The sequence below is a fragment of the Euleptes europaea genome, chromosome 1, assembly GCF_029931775.1.
Source record: "Euleptes europaea isolate rEulEur1 chromosome 1, rEulEur1.hap1, whole genome shotgun sequence".
Lineage (NCBI taxonomy): Eukaryota > Metazoa > Chordata > Lepidosauria > Squamata > Sphaerodactylidae > Euleptes > Euleptes europaea.
This window is the reverse complement of record NC_079312.1, coordinates 71,416,168-71,430,411: the sequence shown is the minus strand read 5'-3', so window position 1 is coordinate 71,430,411 and position 14,244 is coordinate 71,416,168. Positions and strand designations below refer to the sequence as shown.

At 44.7% G+C, this 14,244-nt stretch overlaps 1 protein-coding gene across 2 annotated transcripts in view; it reads left to right on the top strand.

Moving 5' to 3' along the window:
- Positions 1-7,854: 7,854 nt before the first annotated feature.
- Positions 7,855-14,244, top strand: part of POC1A (POC1 centriolar protein A) — a 33,462-nt gene continuing 27,072 nt past the window's right edge. For both annotated transcript variants that reach the window (XM_056857073.1, XM_056857066.1), the window contains exons 1-3: positions 7,855-7,881; positions 11,379-11,463; positions 12,238-12,409. In XM_056857073.1, the coding sequence (XP_056713051.1) occupies positions 7,864-7,881; positions 11,379-11,463; positions 12,238-12,409 (275 nt within the window). In that variant the 5' untranslated portion in view covers positions 7,855-7,863. The remainder of the gene's footprint in view (positions 7,882-11,378; positions 11,464-12,237; positions 12,410-14,244) is intronic.

The following is a 14,244-nucleotide window of genomic DNA, read 5'->3' as shown; positions in this document are numbered from 1 at the left end:
CAGAGGTAGCTTAAAACGTATTTGACTGATTTTTCCAAAAAGATAGCAGTAGAAATATAAACCTCTTTATAAAACAGGAACTTTTGAGAGCAGTTGTCAGAGAAAGAAAAAATGGGGAGAACCTTCTCGGGGCTCCGAGAGCCCAGAGAATCCCAGAGAGGAAGATCTGGGGAAAGAGAACTGAGTGGGATTTCAACTTCTTTCTCTCATCATTCTTTGTGGTCTCCCAGCTCATTCTGTTCTAATGTCTGGCTCACCATTTTCTGAATCTAAATCCAGATGGCATAAAGAACGTAAAAACTTCAACTCCAAATGCTTGGAGAAAGAACATATAAACGTGCAGTATACTTAGCCTCAAACTGTTGGTCTATTAGTCTTCTGATGTACTCTGTGAGTTGCAATGGCTCTGCAGGCATGTGTCTTTCTTTCTCAGCCCTGTTACCTGAGATCCTTGGTACGAAGATGCCAGGAATTGAACCTGAGGTCTTATGCATGTTCTCTTTCACCCCACCCTGTTATGAAATAGTACTAGCCTTGCCTGTCCTGCAACAATTTTCTCTCTTGATATCCATATGAAGTAAAGCACAGAAAGAAACATAACACTGATATAAAAACTCTTACAAACTGCTTCATGTGTTTCAAATCATGTAGGAAATTGGGTGGATGATCTGTAGGTCCTAAATATAGGTGTGATAATCCTGTATCTTTGCACCTACTCAAAGGGAGTTTGCAGATAATTTTTTCTGAAGAGCAATGATATTTCCTGCTTAACATGGCCATGGCACTAACTCCACTCCATCACTGGTAGGGTTACTAATCTCCAGGTGGGGCCTGGTGATCTCCCGGAATTACAAATAATCTCCAGCCTATGGAGATCAGTTCCCCTGGAGCAAATGGCTGCTTTGGAGGGTGGACTGTAATGCATTATACCCTGCTGAGGTCTCTCCCTTCTTCAAACCCTGCCTTCCCCAGGCTCCACCTCCAAATCTCTAGGAATTTGCCAACCCAGAGTCGGCAATCCTAAACATTGGCTTGGAAGAACAAAAAGGAGGTGGGGGAGGTAATTCTGATGTGTCTCATGTGTACACATGTGGTGGATGTGCCATATGGTCTCTGTCCTCTGTTGCAGGCACTGTTCCCTTGTCCCACGGTCAACAGGTGGCTGCTTGAAAGACCATATTATTTTTAAATTAAGGGGTGGATATTTTGACACCATTTTTACAGTGCTCTTTCAGCCTGAAAAACGTTATTCATTTAAGCTGCTTATGTTTCCTCCTCCAGGGTTTTAATGCTAGGTTTTAATGAACAATGTTTATGTTGTCGAAGGCTTTCACGGTCAGAGTTCATTGGTTCTTGTAGGTTATCCGGGCTGTGTGACCAAGACCACGGTCACACAGCCCGGATAACCTACAAGAACCAATGTTTATGTTGTTTGCTTGTTTCATTTTGTAAGCTGCCTCAGGCAAGATCCCAGAGAAGGAACTTTCTAAATAAATAAATACTATTTGGACTTGGTAACAAACTGATAAAAAGCCTTTATTGCAACTCTACAGTTTAGGTTGCTTGGCATGACTTGTGTTGGTGCTCTCATCCTCCTTGTGGAGCCCAGCAGGTGTTGCAGCCTAACTAATGTCTCATTGTGTCCAACATTTACAGCAATCTTTACTGGGACAAGAAGAAGGTGGAGGCATAATTTGTAAGTTGTTCCGACTGCGGTACAATAGCTTCTACCCAGTTTTATTGATAGGATCAATAACATACTAGTTCTTGAAATCTCACAGACATTTGAAATATATTGTTGCAAACTCTGCCAGGGCTCAGGGGATACACATGGAGTGATAACTACATTCATTATCCTACATAGCAGCTATGTAGACATATTAGGGGGGAAAACAGAACTTTTTTTGGGACGGTGCTAATCAGTACTGGTACCATGGGGGAATCCTTGTGTGCCAGCTTGCCCCACTCAGTCAGAAAAAGAGAGAGTGGACCCTCAGAACAGCTTAGGAGCCATCTGCAGAGGGAGGGCGAATTAGTGTAGATCCACACAACCTTGTACTGGCACTTTTCTTAAACATAAAAGTACTGACAGGAAGAGACAAGATACCTCGGGGATCCATGAGGAAGGAAAAAATTAAGTAGTATCCATCTGTATTCTCTGGAGCCTCTTTCCTTGGAATTAGTGGAAGAGTAGGCTAGGAAGTACTTGCCACATCCCAAGAAGGATCGTCAACAGTTTATTTTATGTATTTAAGTAATTTATACTCTACATTTCTCCCCAATGGGGGCCCAAAGTGGCTTCCATTGTTCTCCTCTCTTTCATTTTATCCTCACATCAACCAGGAAGGAATTGAAGGAATGTGACGGGCCCAAGGTCAACCAGTGAGCTTCCATGGTATGAGTGGGGATTTGAACCTGGATCTTCCAGATACTACACCACACTGCCTGTCATGATTTTATGACCAATTGTATTGATTGGTTCAATAGCATACAAGTTCTTGAAATTGATCTCAAGCCAAAAATCATCTTCCAAAGCCTCAAGACATGTTTACTCAGTTGTCAATCCCATTGATTTCAATAGATCTCATTTCTAATGAAGCAGGATTTTGGCCAGAAATATTTTAAAAATTAATCAGCTGCTTATGTGAATGTGTACTACTACCAAGGAGATATAAAAGGGCTGCACCAGTCACAGGAGATAAAAAATAGGCCAAGGCCAATGGTGCAGAGTAGGTAAAAATACATTTTATTACTCAGTTAAATTTCACCCAAAAGGCTTTCTCAGGGGAATCTGTTAGTCTTGTAGTTTTTCAAAGAAGAGTATAAGATCAGTAGCCCAAAGAAGTGTATAAGACCAGTAGCTATTAATCTGATGTGTGTACGTGCGTAAAGTGCCGTCAAGTCGCAGCCGACTTACGGCAACCCCTTTTGGGGTTTTCATGGCAAGAGACTAACAGAGGTGGTTTGCCAGTGCCTTCCTCTGCACAGCGACCCTGGACTTCCTTGGTGGTGTCCCATCCAAATACTAACCAGGGCTGACCCTGCTTAGCTTCTGAGATCTGACGAGATCAGGCTAGCCTGGGCCATCCATACTCTTCTTTAAAAACAAAGAGTATAAAATCAGTAGCCCAAAGAATACTCTTCTTTGAAAAACCACTGCAATACTTAGATTCCCCTGAAGTAGTAGAAAAGGGCAAGAGTCCAGTAGCACCTTAAAGACTAATAAAAATATTTTCTGGTAGGATATGAGCTTTCGTGAGCCACAGCTCACTTCTTCAGATACAGCTGTGAAGTGAGCTGTGGCTCACGAAAGCTCATACAGCTGTATCTGAAGAAGTGAGCTGTGGCTCACGAAAGCTCATACCCAACCAGAAAATATTTTTGTTAGTCTTTAAGGTGCTACTGGACTCTTGCCCTTTTCTACTACTGCAGACTAACACGGCTACCCACTGAGATTCCCCTGAAGAAGCCTTTTGGGCGAAACATATAGGGAACTTTAACTGAGTAATAAATTATATCCTTACCTTCTTTGCACCATCGGCCTTGGTCTATTTTTTTTTTATCTCCTGTGTACTACAACCAGCATTTAACCATGTAGAAAAAACCATTTCGATGCACATAAAGTAGTTCAGATTGAAAATGACGGTGGTGATATGTTACATGTTTGTTTGGAAGGGGGCCACCAGCTACAGAAATGATGATGGCAATGCTTTAAAGGCCCACGCAGGCAAGCCGAATTGTCTACTGAGGAAGTACTAATTTGGCAGGAAGTTCCTCAGGGAAATTCCATTATTATGTAATTGCCATATGTACCCTTATTTAATTTGATAATGATAAGACTGTTTTAGCTTTCTACAGTATTTCAGAATAGACACTGTATAATTAAATGTGTTTCTTCTATAAACCTATTTGGACTTTGGTATGTAGGTGTTGGTTGCCACCTGGTGTTAAGAGGTAGAAATGGTTCTGTTGCTAAATCCAAAAGCAAAAACCATGCAATATCCTTACTAAAGACCAAACTAAATGACATAACACTGTTCGCAAGCTTTGGAGTTCTTCTAACTCTTAATCAGGCTGGGGTGGAAAAACATTGTTTTAGGCCATAATCTTAAGGAGGCGATTTGTCTGCTGCTGTGTGCAGAGTAATGTAAATTTAGAAGATGCTGAGAATTCGGCAGAATTGGTATAAGGCATCCTTAGCCATGTAATGAGACCAATGACAGTCTCCATTATAAAGACACAAAGGTAAGAGGTAAAGGCAGTCCTCTGTGCAAGCATAGGGTCATTAGTGACCCATGGGGTGATGTCACATCACGATTTTTACTAGGCAGACTATGTTTATGGGGTGGTTTGCCAGTGCCTTCCCTAGTCATCTACACTTTAACCCCAGCAAGATGGGTATTCATTTTACCAACCTTGGAAGGATGGAAGGCTGGTGATATGTATGCATGTCTGTATGTGTAATTGAATCAAGGGAAACAAGTTCCTTGTAATTGCATCAGGGGAAAACAAGCACCCTGTGGAGCTTGGAGTTCCCCAGGGCTCCTGAACTGTATGCTCCCATTGGCTACTGGGGTTCCCCCCCCCCAATCATGGACTTGGGGGGGAGTGGCTGCAGGCGGCCAAGTGGGCATATAAGCAGGGGTCCGGTCACTGTAGTTCAGTTCTTTTTCTCACAATAAAGCGGTTGCTGTTGGAACTCCGTCTCCGTTCTTGTGTGTTCCCCCACGTGGACTTAACAGAGTCAACCTTGAGCAGGCTCCTTGAAACCGAATTCCGCTGGGATCGAACTCAGATAGTGAGCAGCGTTTTTACTGCAGTACTGCACATTACCACTCTGCACCACGGGGCTCATCTAATACAAAAGCCAGTAGTTAATCAAATGGGATATGGAAAGGTATAGTAGAGCCTGATCTTGTCAGATCTTAGAAGCTTAGCAGGGTCAGTACTTGGATGGGGAGGGCCACCAAGGAAGACTCTGCAGAGGAAGGCAATGGCAAACCACCTCTGCTTCTCACTTGGATTGAAAGCCCCATGCTGGGGTTGCCATAAATTGGTTGCAACTTGACGGCACACACATACATACATAGTTAATAAAATGCCTCTCTAATTTGGTGGAAAGTGCTGTCAAGTCGTAGCCAACTTATGACAAACCGATGGGGTTTTCAAAGGAAGAGACATTAAGAGTTGGTTTGCCATTGCCTGCCTCTGTGTAGCAACCCTGGACTTCCTTTAATTTTTTTAAAAATTTAATTTATATCCCACCCTTTCCCAATCTAGTCGGGCTCAGGGTGGCTCAGGTCTCCCATCCAAGTACTAACTAGGGCCAACCTAGATTGTCTGCAGCCCCTGCTTGTGGGTTTCCTTGGCCACTGTGTGAACAGACTGCTGGACTTGATGGACCTTGGTCTGATCCAGCATGACCTTTCTTATGTTCTCATGACATCTGACAGGATGCTAGGCTTTCCAGCATACTGGTATGTACCTTCCTCCATGCTGATTCCTTAGATTCCCCCCCCACACACACACACACATACAAATGACACATTTGAGCCTCTGGTGTTATTTGTAGCAGCTATGATTGGGTTTTTAACGAGTATTTTTGCAAATTCTAAAAAACAAATATCAGACAAAAATATAAATGAAAACAAAGCATAAACTTGGCTTCTCTGGTGTTTTGATGTTATTATTTTGAGTTCATGAACTGCTATTTTGAACGAACTGCTATTTTGACTTCATGTACTTATAGGCCCCTTTCAGATTACCCTTCTAAACTAGATGTTATCTATTGTTGGTCCAATTCTGAGTACAGTGATACAGGGACAGGCATTTCATTCAGCTAATTTGAATCCATTAATGAGCATCTAAAGTGCTCCAAAGCAGTCTGGTCATTGCTACATCACCAACATCCAGATGCATTGGATTGCTATGGTGCTATAGCACTAATAGTGAAACGTTTAAAAAAAAGTTTTAAAAGAATGCACAGCAAAAAAAGGCAGGGAGAAAAGTGACCCTTTTGGAAGCGCTCCAGACATTTTAAACACCACATTGCTGCAATTCAGAAGTGCAAGGAAGAACTGAAAATGGGAAAAAGCAGTTTTCATAAAAAACGGCCGAGCCCCGGAATGCCAATGGGACATAAACAGCTTTGTCTGAAAAGGTAAAAAAAATCAGTTAGCAGTCGGGAGCCAAAATGGTTGTGTCTGAAATGACACAAAAATTTTATTAGCAACCGGCTACTGAAACGGATTATAATGGCAGTTTGAAAGGGGTCACCGTTTCAATCTACTGAAGCTAGGATGGAATGTACTGAGGCCACACAATCATAAAACATAAGAATGCCAACATTTTTCTCTTTTTCTATGTGATCTCTTTATGTGTAACCTCTGTGTTTTGAGGTGATGTGTAATGCTTCCTCATTTTTGCTGCCACCAAAGGCTCTCGCTTTAGAGTTCTTAGTTGGACGCAAAGAACAGGATTGCTTAGTGGTATATGGCAGAGTGCTAGAAAGGTCAGTGTGTGGGGGTGGCTCTGAGGTAAAAGGCAAGCCAAGGCTAGCCTCACCTTGTCAGATCTCAGAAGGGAAGCAGGGTCGGCAGTAGTTAGTACTTGGGTGGGAGACCACCAAGGAATATCAGGGTTGCTATACAGAGGCAGGCAATGGCAAACCACCTCTGTTAAGTCTGTTGCCTTGAAACACCTAGAGTTGCCATAAATCAGCTGTGACTTAAAAGCACTTTACACACACACACACGTTTCTAGTTAATGCGCATAAGACTGAAATATAGGGTTGCCAGGTCCCTCTTCGGCACTGGCAGGTTTTTGGGGTGGAGCCTGAGGAGGGCGGGGTTGTGGGGAGGGACTTCAATGCCATAGAGTCCAATTGCCAAAGCTGCCACTTTCTCCAGGTGGATTGATCTCTATCGGCTGGAGATCAGTTGTAATAGCAGATCGCCAGCTACTCCCTGGAGGTTGGCAACCCTACTGAAATAAAAATTAGCGAGGCTTACTAATTCCAGACGAGTTAATATGCTACAATCCTACAGGTAAATGTGTGTGTGTGTAAAGTGCCCTCAAGTCGCAGCCGACTTATGGCAACCCCTTTTTTGGGGGGTTTTCATGGCAACAGACTGAGAGAGATGGTTTGCCAGTGCCTTCCTCTGCACAGCAACCCTGGGCTTCCTTGGTGGTCTCCCATCCAAATACTAACCAGGGCCGACCCTGCTTAGCCTCTGAGATCTGACGAGATCAGGCTAGCCCGGGCCAGGTAAATGCACGCTGGTAAATCCTACTGGACAGGACTCACTGCTGAGCAAGTATGCATGGAATTGAATGCACTGGGCATTATTTTTTAGGACCGCGCTCTTATATTGTCCAAATGGGTTGCCGGATTTTGGACGAACCGCAATTCCCCTTCCAACGGGGGGGGGGGGGGATCTTCGGTCCCTGCAGGAGCAACGGCCCGACCACCTCCAGGCCAACTCCGAGCCCGCAGCCTGACTCCACGCAACCGCGCGCCACAGAGAATGGCTTCCTCCCGCTCCTAAGGAGCGATTAAGTGGTTCCGCCCTCCTCACGGAGGCTGCGAGCGGAGGAGCCTCCAACCTCGACTCTTGGAAGGGCGACGCGGGAAGAACAAGCCTCGAAACAAAAAAGGCGGCGAGTGCCTGCCAGGAACCGTTTTTGTGAGGCGGGGGAAAATAGTTTCTGAGGGAAGAAACAGGCCCTTCTCCCGCCCTCCGACTCTCAACTCTCGGAGGGCCCTTTCCGTCTCCGCTCCCGCCTCCCCTTTAAGAGTGGGACGCCGTTGCTAGGCGGGCAAACTGAATCGCTGCTGGGCCCCGTAACGGCTGGAGCGGCGCCATGGCGTTTGCCTGCCTGGTAAGGGTCCGTGTGGGACGGGGGCCGGCCTCCCCTCGGACGGCGCCGTTGCTGGTTGGGGGCTGCAGCGCGGCTTCTGAGGGAGGGGCGCCTGGCGGCCGGGCAGGCTGGGCTGGGGGGCGGCCGGAGTCGTCTGCGGGGAGGGGGGAGGGGGAGAAGCGTCCGGGCGGAACGGGGGGTTTTGCATTGGGGCCCAAGAAGGGAGCCGGGCCGAGCCGTTGGCTGCAGCGTCTGGGAGGCTCCGGTCGCCCCAGGCTCACAGGCTCACGCGGCCGTCTTGCAGGCAGAACTGGGTCGACTGTTGTGTCAGGGAGGAAAACTCGACAGTTAAAAAAGTATCCTCATATTTCTATTCGGTTGACAAGAAATATCACAGCGGGAAGTCCCGTTTTAAACTTTGCTGAAACTCGCTGTAGAGATTATGCTCAGGCATCCAACCTCCCGGTGCGGAAGACATTTTTGGGATTGATGGCCAAGTTCCAATCTGCAGGTTATCCGGGCTGCGTGACCGTGGTCTTGGCATTTTCTTTCCTGACGTTTCGCCCGCAGCTGTGGCAGGCATCTTCAGAGGAGTCACACTGAAGGACAGTTCACAGTGGGTAGCCCGTGTTAGTCTGTTTGCAGTAGTCAAAAAGGGCCAGAGTCCAGTAGCACCTTAAAGACTAACAAAAATATTTTCTGGTAGGGTATGAGCTTTCGTGAGCCACAGCTCACTTCTTCTGTTTGAATAGAGACACTGTCCTTCAGTGTTACTCCTCTGAAGATGCCTGCCACAGCTGCGGGCGAAACGTCAGGAAAGAAAATACCAAGACCACGGCCACACAGCCCGGATAACCTACAAGAACCAATGAACTCTGACCGTGAAAGCCTTCGACAATATTTCCAATCTGCAGTTTGTAATAGTCTTAAAGTGGAATGGAAGGAGTGTTAAGCAGATGTAAGCAGATTAGGCCATGCTAGGTTCAAAAATAACATGGGGTTCTACTATGTTTAGGAGTCAGGTTGTTAAGAGGGTTGGTTGTTGAGTTGTTTTTGCCAGTTTCAGCTGCATAGTAGATAGGAATTCAGCAGGTAATACTTTTTGTTTCTTTAAGTCACCATATTGGTGAGACCTTTCTTATTGGATTCCTGTCTGTCAAATAAAGCAAGTGTTAAGGACCAGGATAGGCTACTCTGTCTAGTGCAGGAGTACCCAACGTGGTGCCTGGGGGTGCCATGGCACCTGCCAACACCTTTCCTGGTGCCCACCAACTGTTTTAAGAAAGTGGGTGGGGCCAAGTGGGGTCCTGCCCGGTAGGGCTTTTAATTGCCCATTTGTGATCTGATTGGCAGTGCAGATTAAAAGTGCAAATTTCAATGACAGCTGCCACCACAGTATTGGTTTTATTCTCTCTCTAACTCGTCTTTTCCAGCATAGTTAAAAAATTTACTCCTCTTATCCCCTGCACTTGGGCTTCCTCTGTGTGGCTGGCTCCGCCTCCCGTGTGGCCATTTTGTGGTTGTGTCCACTGCCCTACTTTAAAATTCTAAAGGTGTCCACAGGCTCAAAGAGGTTGGCGACCCCTGGTCTGGTGTGTTGTATGGCCATGCAGGAGAGGGGTTGAAATTTAACTAAGTGGTCCTCATCACTTCCTCGGCTACATGGCATTTCCTCTCCAGTTTTATGATGTACTATACGCATGGAAGGAAGAATGGCTGCTGTGAAGCAAAAGCTGTTGGGAATTTTAAAGCATAATGTACCGTAACTTACTGTGTTTGAATATGAAGCACAAAACCATAAATTCAGGAAACAATATCCTGTTGTTTTTTTTAATGTCCATCTTCTTGTGTTGGTTGTATGGGATGCTGTCTGGCTTGCAGGATTTAGATACACTGAATTGGCACAGTGATCCTGAAAAATAACTTGTGCAGTCATGCATTCTTAATATTAAGGTTTTCACATCGTTACTGAGATGAGTTGTGTGTGCTATGCTCCAAATACTTTTACTTGAAAGTAATCCCTATTGCAGGTGAAGGCAACCTTTTTGGCCCCAGTGCCAAGAAAACAAAACACCCCCTTCCCCGCATTGGCAGCCTAAAGGCTGTGTGTGCTGCCTTAGGTTAAGATTAATCCAAGACATAATCTTGCCAGAAAAACACATGGACCAGATTGGCCCTAGGTGTCTGGCAGCACCAACAGGAATAATTGTCAGCAAGACCTAGGTGGCCAACTGTGGATCTACTAGTCCTCTTCCTAAAAGGTTCTGGCAGAGATCCGGAGGCAGGCAAATGTCCAAGAAGCAGGGTCACAGAGGCCATAACCATGTCAGTGAGTCCCCAGCAGCCACGCTGTCGCATCCTATACAGGTCAGCAGCTGGACTGTGATGCAAAGGGCAGACGGAACCAATCACAGGCTTGTAGGTCAGGGGACCCAGCCCTATGTATGTCACAGCCGAGAGGCAGGAAGGGGCAGAGCCACAAATCGAGGTGCCGTCTCCACAGCGCGCACCCCTTTAAAAGAACAACCCTGGCTAACAATAACTGGGCATCTGACAGACTTGGCAAGGGCCCCAGCATTCTCCCACCGGTGGTGACCCCAAGCTGGTCCATGGCTCATATGATGCGAAGGTTGCAATCATCCAGAAAGGATGATGCACAGCAAGGTGAGTGGGGGGAAAAACCAAATGTAAGGTCAGACTTGGAGGTGCGGCTGGGCCCCTGCTATCATGGCGAGGTCTGATAATTCAAGTTGCCGCCTCTCTGGGGCCATGAGGAGATAGACTGAGTCTTCCATGGCATGGCATGCGTCTCAGTGGGGTGGAGTCACATATGGAACTTGGAAGGGCTGGTTGGGTGCAATGCTTCACTCCAGGAGGCGGGAAGGGACAGCAGACTGAGCAGTGTGTGTTGGGAATGGCACTAGCAAAACAGACACATGCAATGACAACAAGCAGCCAGGTGTGCCTTGCTGGATGCAGCCATGAGCATCATGGCCTCCCAAGGACTCCACTCCCCCCCCCAGGCATAGGCTGGCGCCATCCAAACCATACTCACCTGTCCTGTGTTGAAGTGCTCCGCGACTGCTAATTATATCCACCGTGGCAACTTCTGCACAGGGCTGTGTTCCTGTGAGATAATGAGTTCAAGGGTTGTGTAGCAACCTACTCCACTTAGAATGAAGGGGTTCACCCCCACCCAACAAAGTGCCCTGTCTTGTGGGGGGGAGCCCAGCAAAGAAATGCGCTTACAGGCCAGTGCAGAGCCAAAAACATGGGCCCTCTCCCCTGGTGTGAATCACCTCAGGCACTTGTGGCAGAGAGGCAACATACCAATGTGTTAAATAATACCAGCTGCTGCATTTGTATGCAGTAGTAACACAAGTTGAGTATGAACTCTGCATTATTCTCTGCTTTTCTGGTCTTTGAATGCTTTATAATTTCCCAGCTGATCTGATGAAAATGTATTTCTATTTTTTCAAAGTACAATATTTCATAACGATTTTTTAAATCTTTTACAGGAAGATCCAACACTGGAGAGAAATTTCAAAGGCCACCGAGATGCAATAACAAGCGTAGACTTCAGCTTAAATAAGAAACAGCTAGGTGAGCTTGACTTCAGTTCTCCTTTGCACAAAGAAGAGGGTGCTTTCAGATCAGTCAAAAGTCATAACGTTGCATCTGCTTTTAAGTAGTTAGCCAGACTTGTTGGGATTTCTTATGGAATACTGTGTATGCTGTGCAGTATCAGGATTAGGCCTTGGCTACAGTACTGTCAGTAACTGATAGTAGCAAACCAGAAAGTTGCAGTCCAGAGTGATATTGACTCGAGAGGAGGGACTGGTATGACTCGACATATTGGTGTAGCTTGGAGAAATGAAAACAGTTTTTAAAGAGATGTTTATAGGTTCAGATTGCCATTAGTATTATTGGTTTCCAGTTCTCTATAATTCAGATCCTATTGTATTGTCTTCTGGATGTCCCCTCTGTTGATTGTACCGTTTTATTCTATGTAATCTGCCTTGAGTCCCAGTGAGAAAGGCGGACTATTAAATAGCTTAAATAAAATAAATTTAATTTTAGGAAATTTTTCACACTGTTAAGAATAGTTTGTAAATAGCTGCAGCTGCTCAGTCTACTTCAGAAGATGGGATGTATTCCAAGAAGCATATTTTTAAGGAATTCTCATGTTGCCTGAGATAATTTTGGCTTCCAGTTCTGTGATTTGTGAATACTGTACTTCTCAAATTATCTTTCCTATCAATGAAAGGCTTGTAGTTGGAAACTCTTGCTGACTGCTTGTTTGTGTGCATGTGAGTATGAGAGAACTGTTTTCAGTGTAATTAAAAGAAGACTCTCATATTATCTTTTTAAATCTAGTAAGTGGCTCTATGGATTCATGCTTGATGATCTGGAGCATGAAACCCCAAACGAGAGCCTATCGCTTTGTGGGACACAAAGATGCAGTAACGTGTGTTCAGTTTTCACCTTCTGGGCATCTGATTGCTTCAGGTTCTAGAGACAAAACGGTTCGTTTGTGGGTTCCAAGTGTGTAAGTATATGCTGTTTTTATTCTTGATGCTAAGGAGCGTATATGATTTCCCTTGTGCTGGAGAACTCCAGGGCTTTGGAAGAAATTTAAAAAGTGAACTCCATTATGGGGAAGTGGCAAATTATTGACTGTGGAAGAAGAAATAATCCTCTGTCAAATTCTCTGGTGTGTACGTTATTAATGTAAAATAGAGGGTGCACAAGGGGGAAATGCCAAAGCCTCTTTGCAGAGATACTGGAAAGAATGGGTTAAGAAGCTCTTTGCCTGTGAGTCATCTCACATGGGGCTCAGTCAGTGGGCGGAGCCAGTGTTGCTGCCCTTCAGTCTTAAGCTGAATAGTTTAATTCAGTTTATGGCAGTTGTCAAAATGAGTTACTGACGAGGCCTTTACTGGCAAATGGGGTATGTGGAGGAGCAGTGCCTCCGAACTTCTCTTGCTCAAGCTATTGCTTTAGCCTGTTTTGTTTCAAGGTGCAGATTTTCCAGGAAAATTATAATTGCAGAACTTTCCAGAAAATTACCCAATGCCCTAAACAGAACATTCTCTGATTTAGCATGTTTATTTTGACATATTTTATTAGCAAGTATGTAAGAGTACCCCATGTTGATTTTATGTCCCAACTGCAATAAATAATTGGACTGATATGTGTGAGTGGGAGGGACCCAAGTGTGGTTTAAGTGCTGCATTGAAAACTTTATGTGAACTTGAATTTTATTGGCAAGTACTTGTAAAATTTGATGACAATATAGCACATACTTCCCTTACATTGTTTAAAGAAAAAACAGAGGTATTAAAAACTTTTGGCATACTAATTTTAGCACATCCAAAGAACTGTGAATGATATGCCATGTTGTCCACTCATCTACATCAACAAAACTTTTGGCTACAGAGGTCATTGGGGCACCTCATCCCTTGCGTTACTTGTTAGTTCTATATCTGGTTGATGATGACGATAACTATTTTTCCATGCAAGAGTGGAGAGATGAATAAGAATTTTAGCTTTGCCTGTGCTAGTCAAATCAAAAGCAACCAGGTGAATTTATAACTTGTTTACAAATCAATAAATCATACACGTACTTCCTATGACAATTCCTAGAGATAATAATCTGAAAAACATTAATTATTACTTTGATGCTACCGAGCTTGCCTAATATTGTATTGGCAGTGGCATCCATCCGTTGTTGTTTTGTGTTTGTGTGTAAATTGCCATCAAGTTAAAGCCGATTTATGGCAATCCCAGCAAGGGGTTTTCCAGGCAAGTAATTAATCAGAGGTGGTTTTGCCATTGCCTTCCTCTGCAGTCTTCCTTGTTGATTTCCCTTCCAAGTACCGACTCTGCTTAGCTTCCAAGATGTGACAGGCTATACCATACTGACTTCCTTCCCCCATTGCTGTTAGTTTTATAAAATAATGACTCTTTACAGATGGATTTTTTCCCCATGGAAAAACAAAGCATTGAAACATTTTCCGTTTCAGAAAAGTTTCCTCAGAAAAATTTCCCCTCCACATCTCTGGCTGTATCGGATCCTGGAAATATTTCATAAAATTCCCACAGGGAGCAGTGACTGCATGGCTTATATAAACGTGTTCTACAGTAGTCAGTTTTTTAGGAGTGTGCTGAACTGAAGTTTTCTTCTAGTTTGCTGTACGTAATTCTCTGGCAAGGAGACTGTCATGTTCACTTTTAAGAAACAGGAATGCACTGGTTGAGAATACATGCTAGTTGACGGGCTTTTACATAGGCAGCTGAACAATCACTGAAGTGTCTGTTTTTGGACATCTGTATTCAGCTAGGGAAAGCTAGAAAGTTTTTTTTTTAGTTTCATGTAAGCAC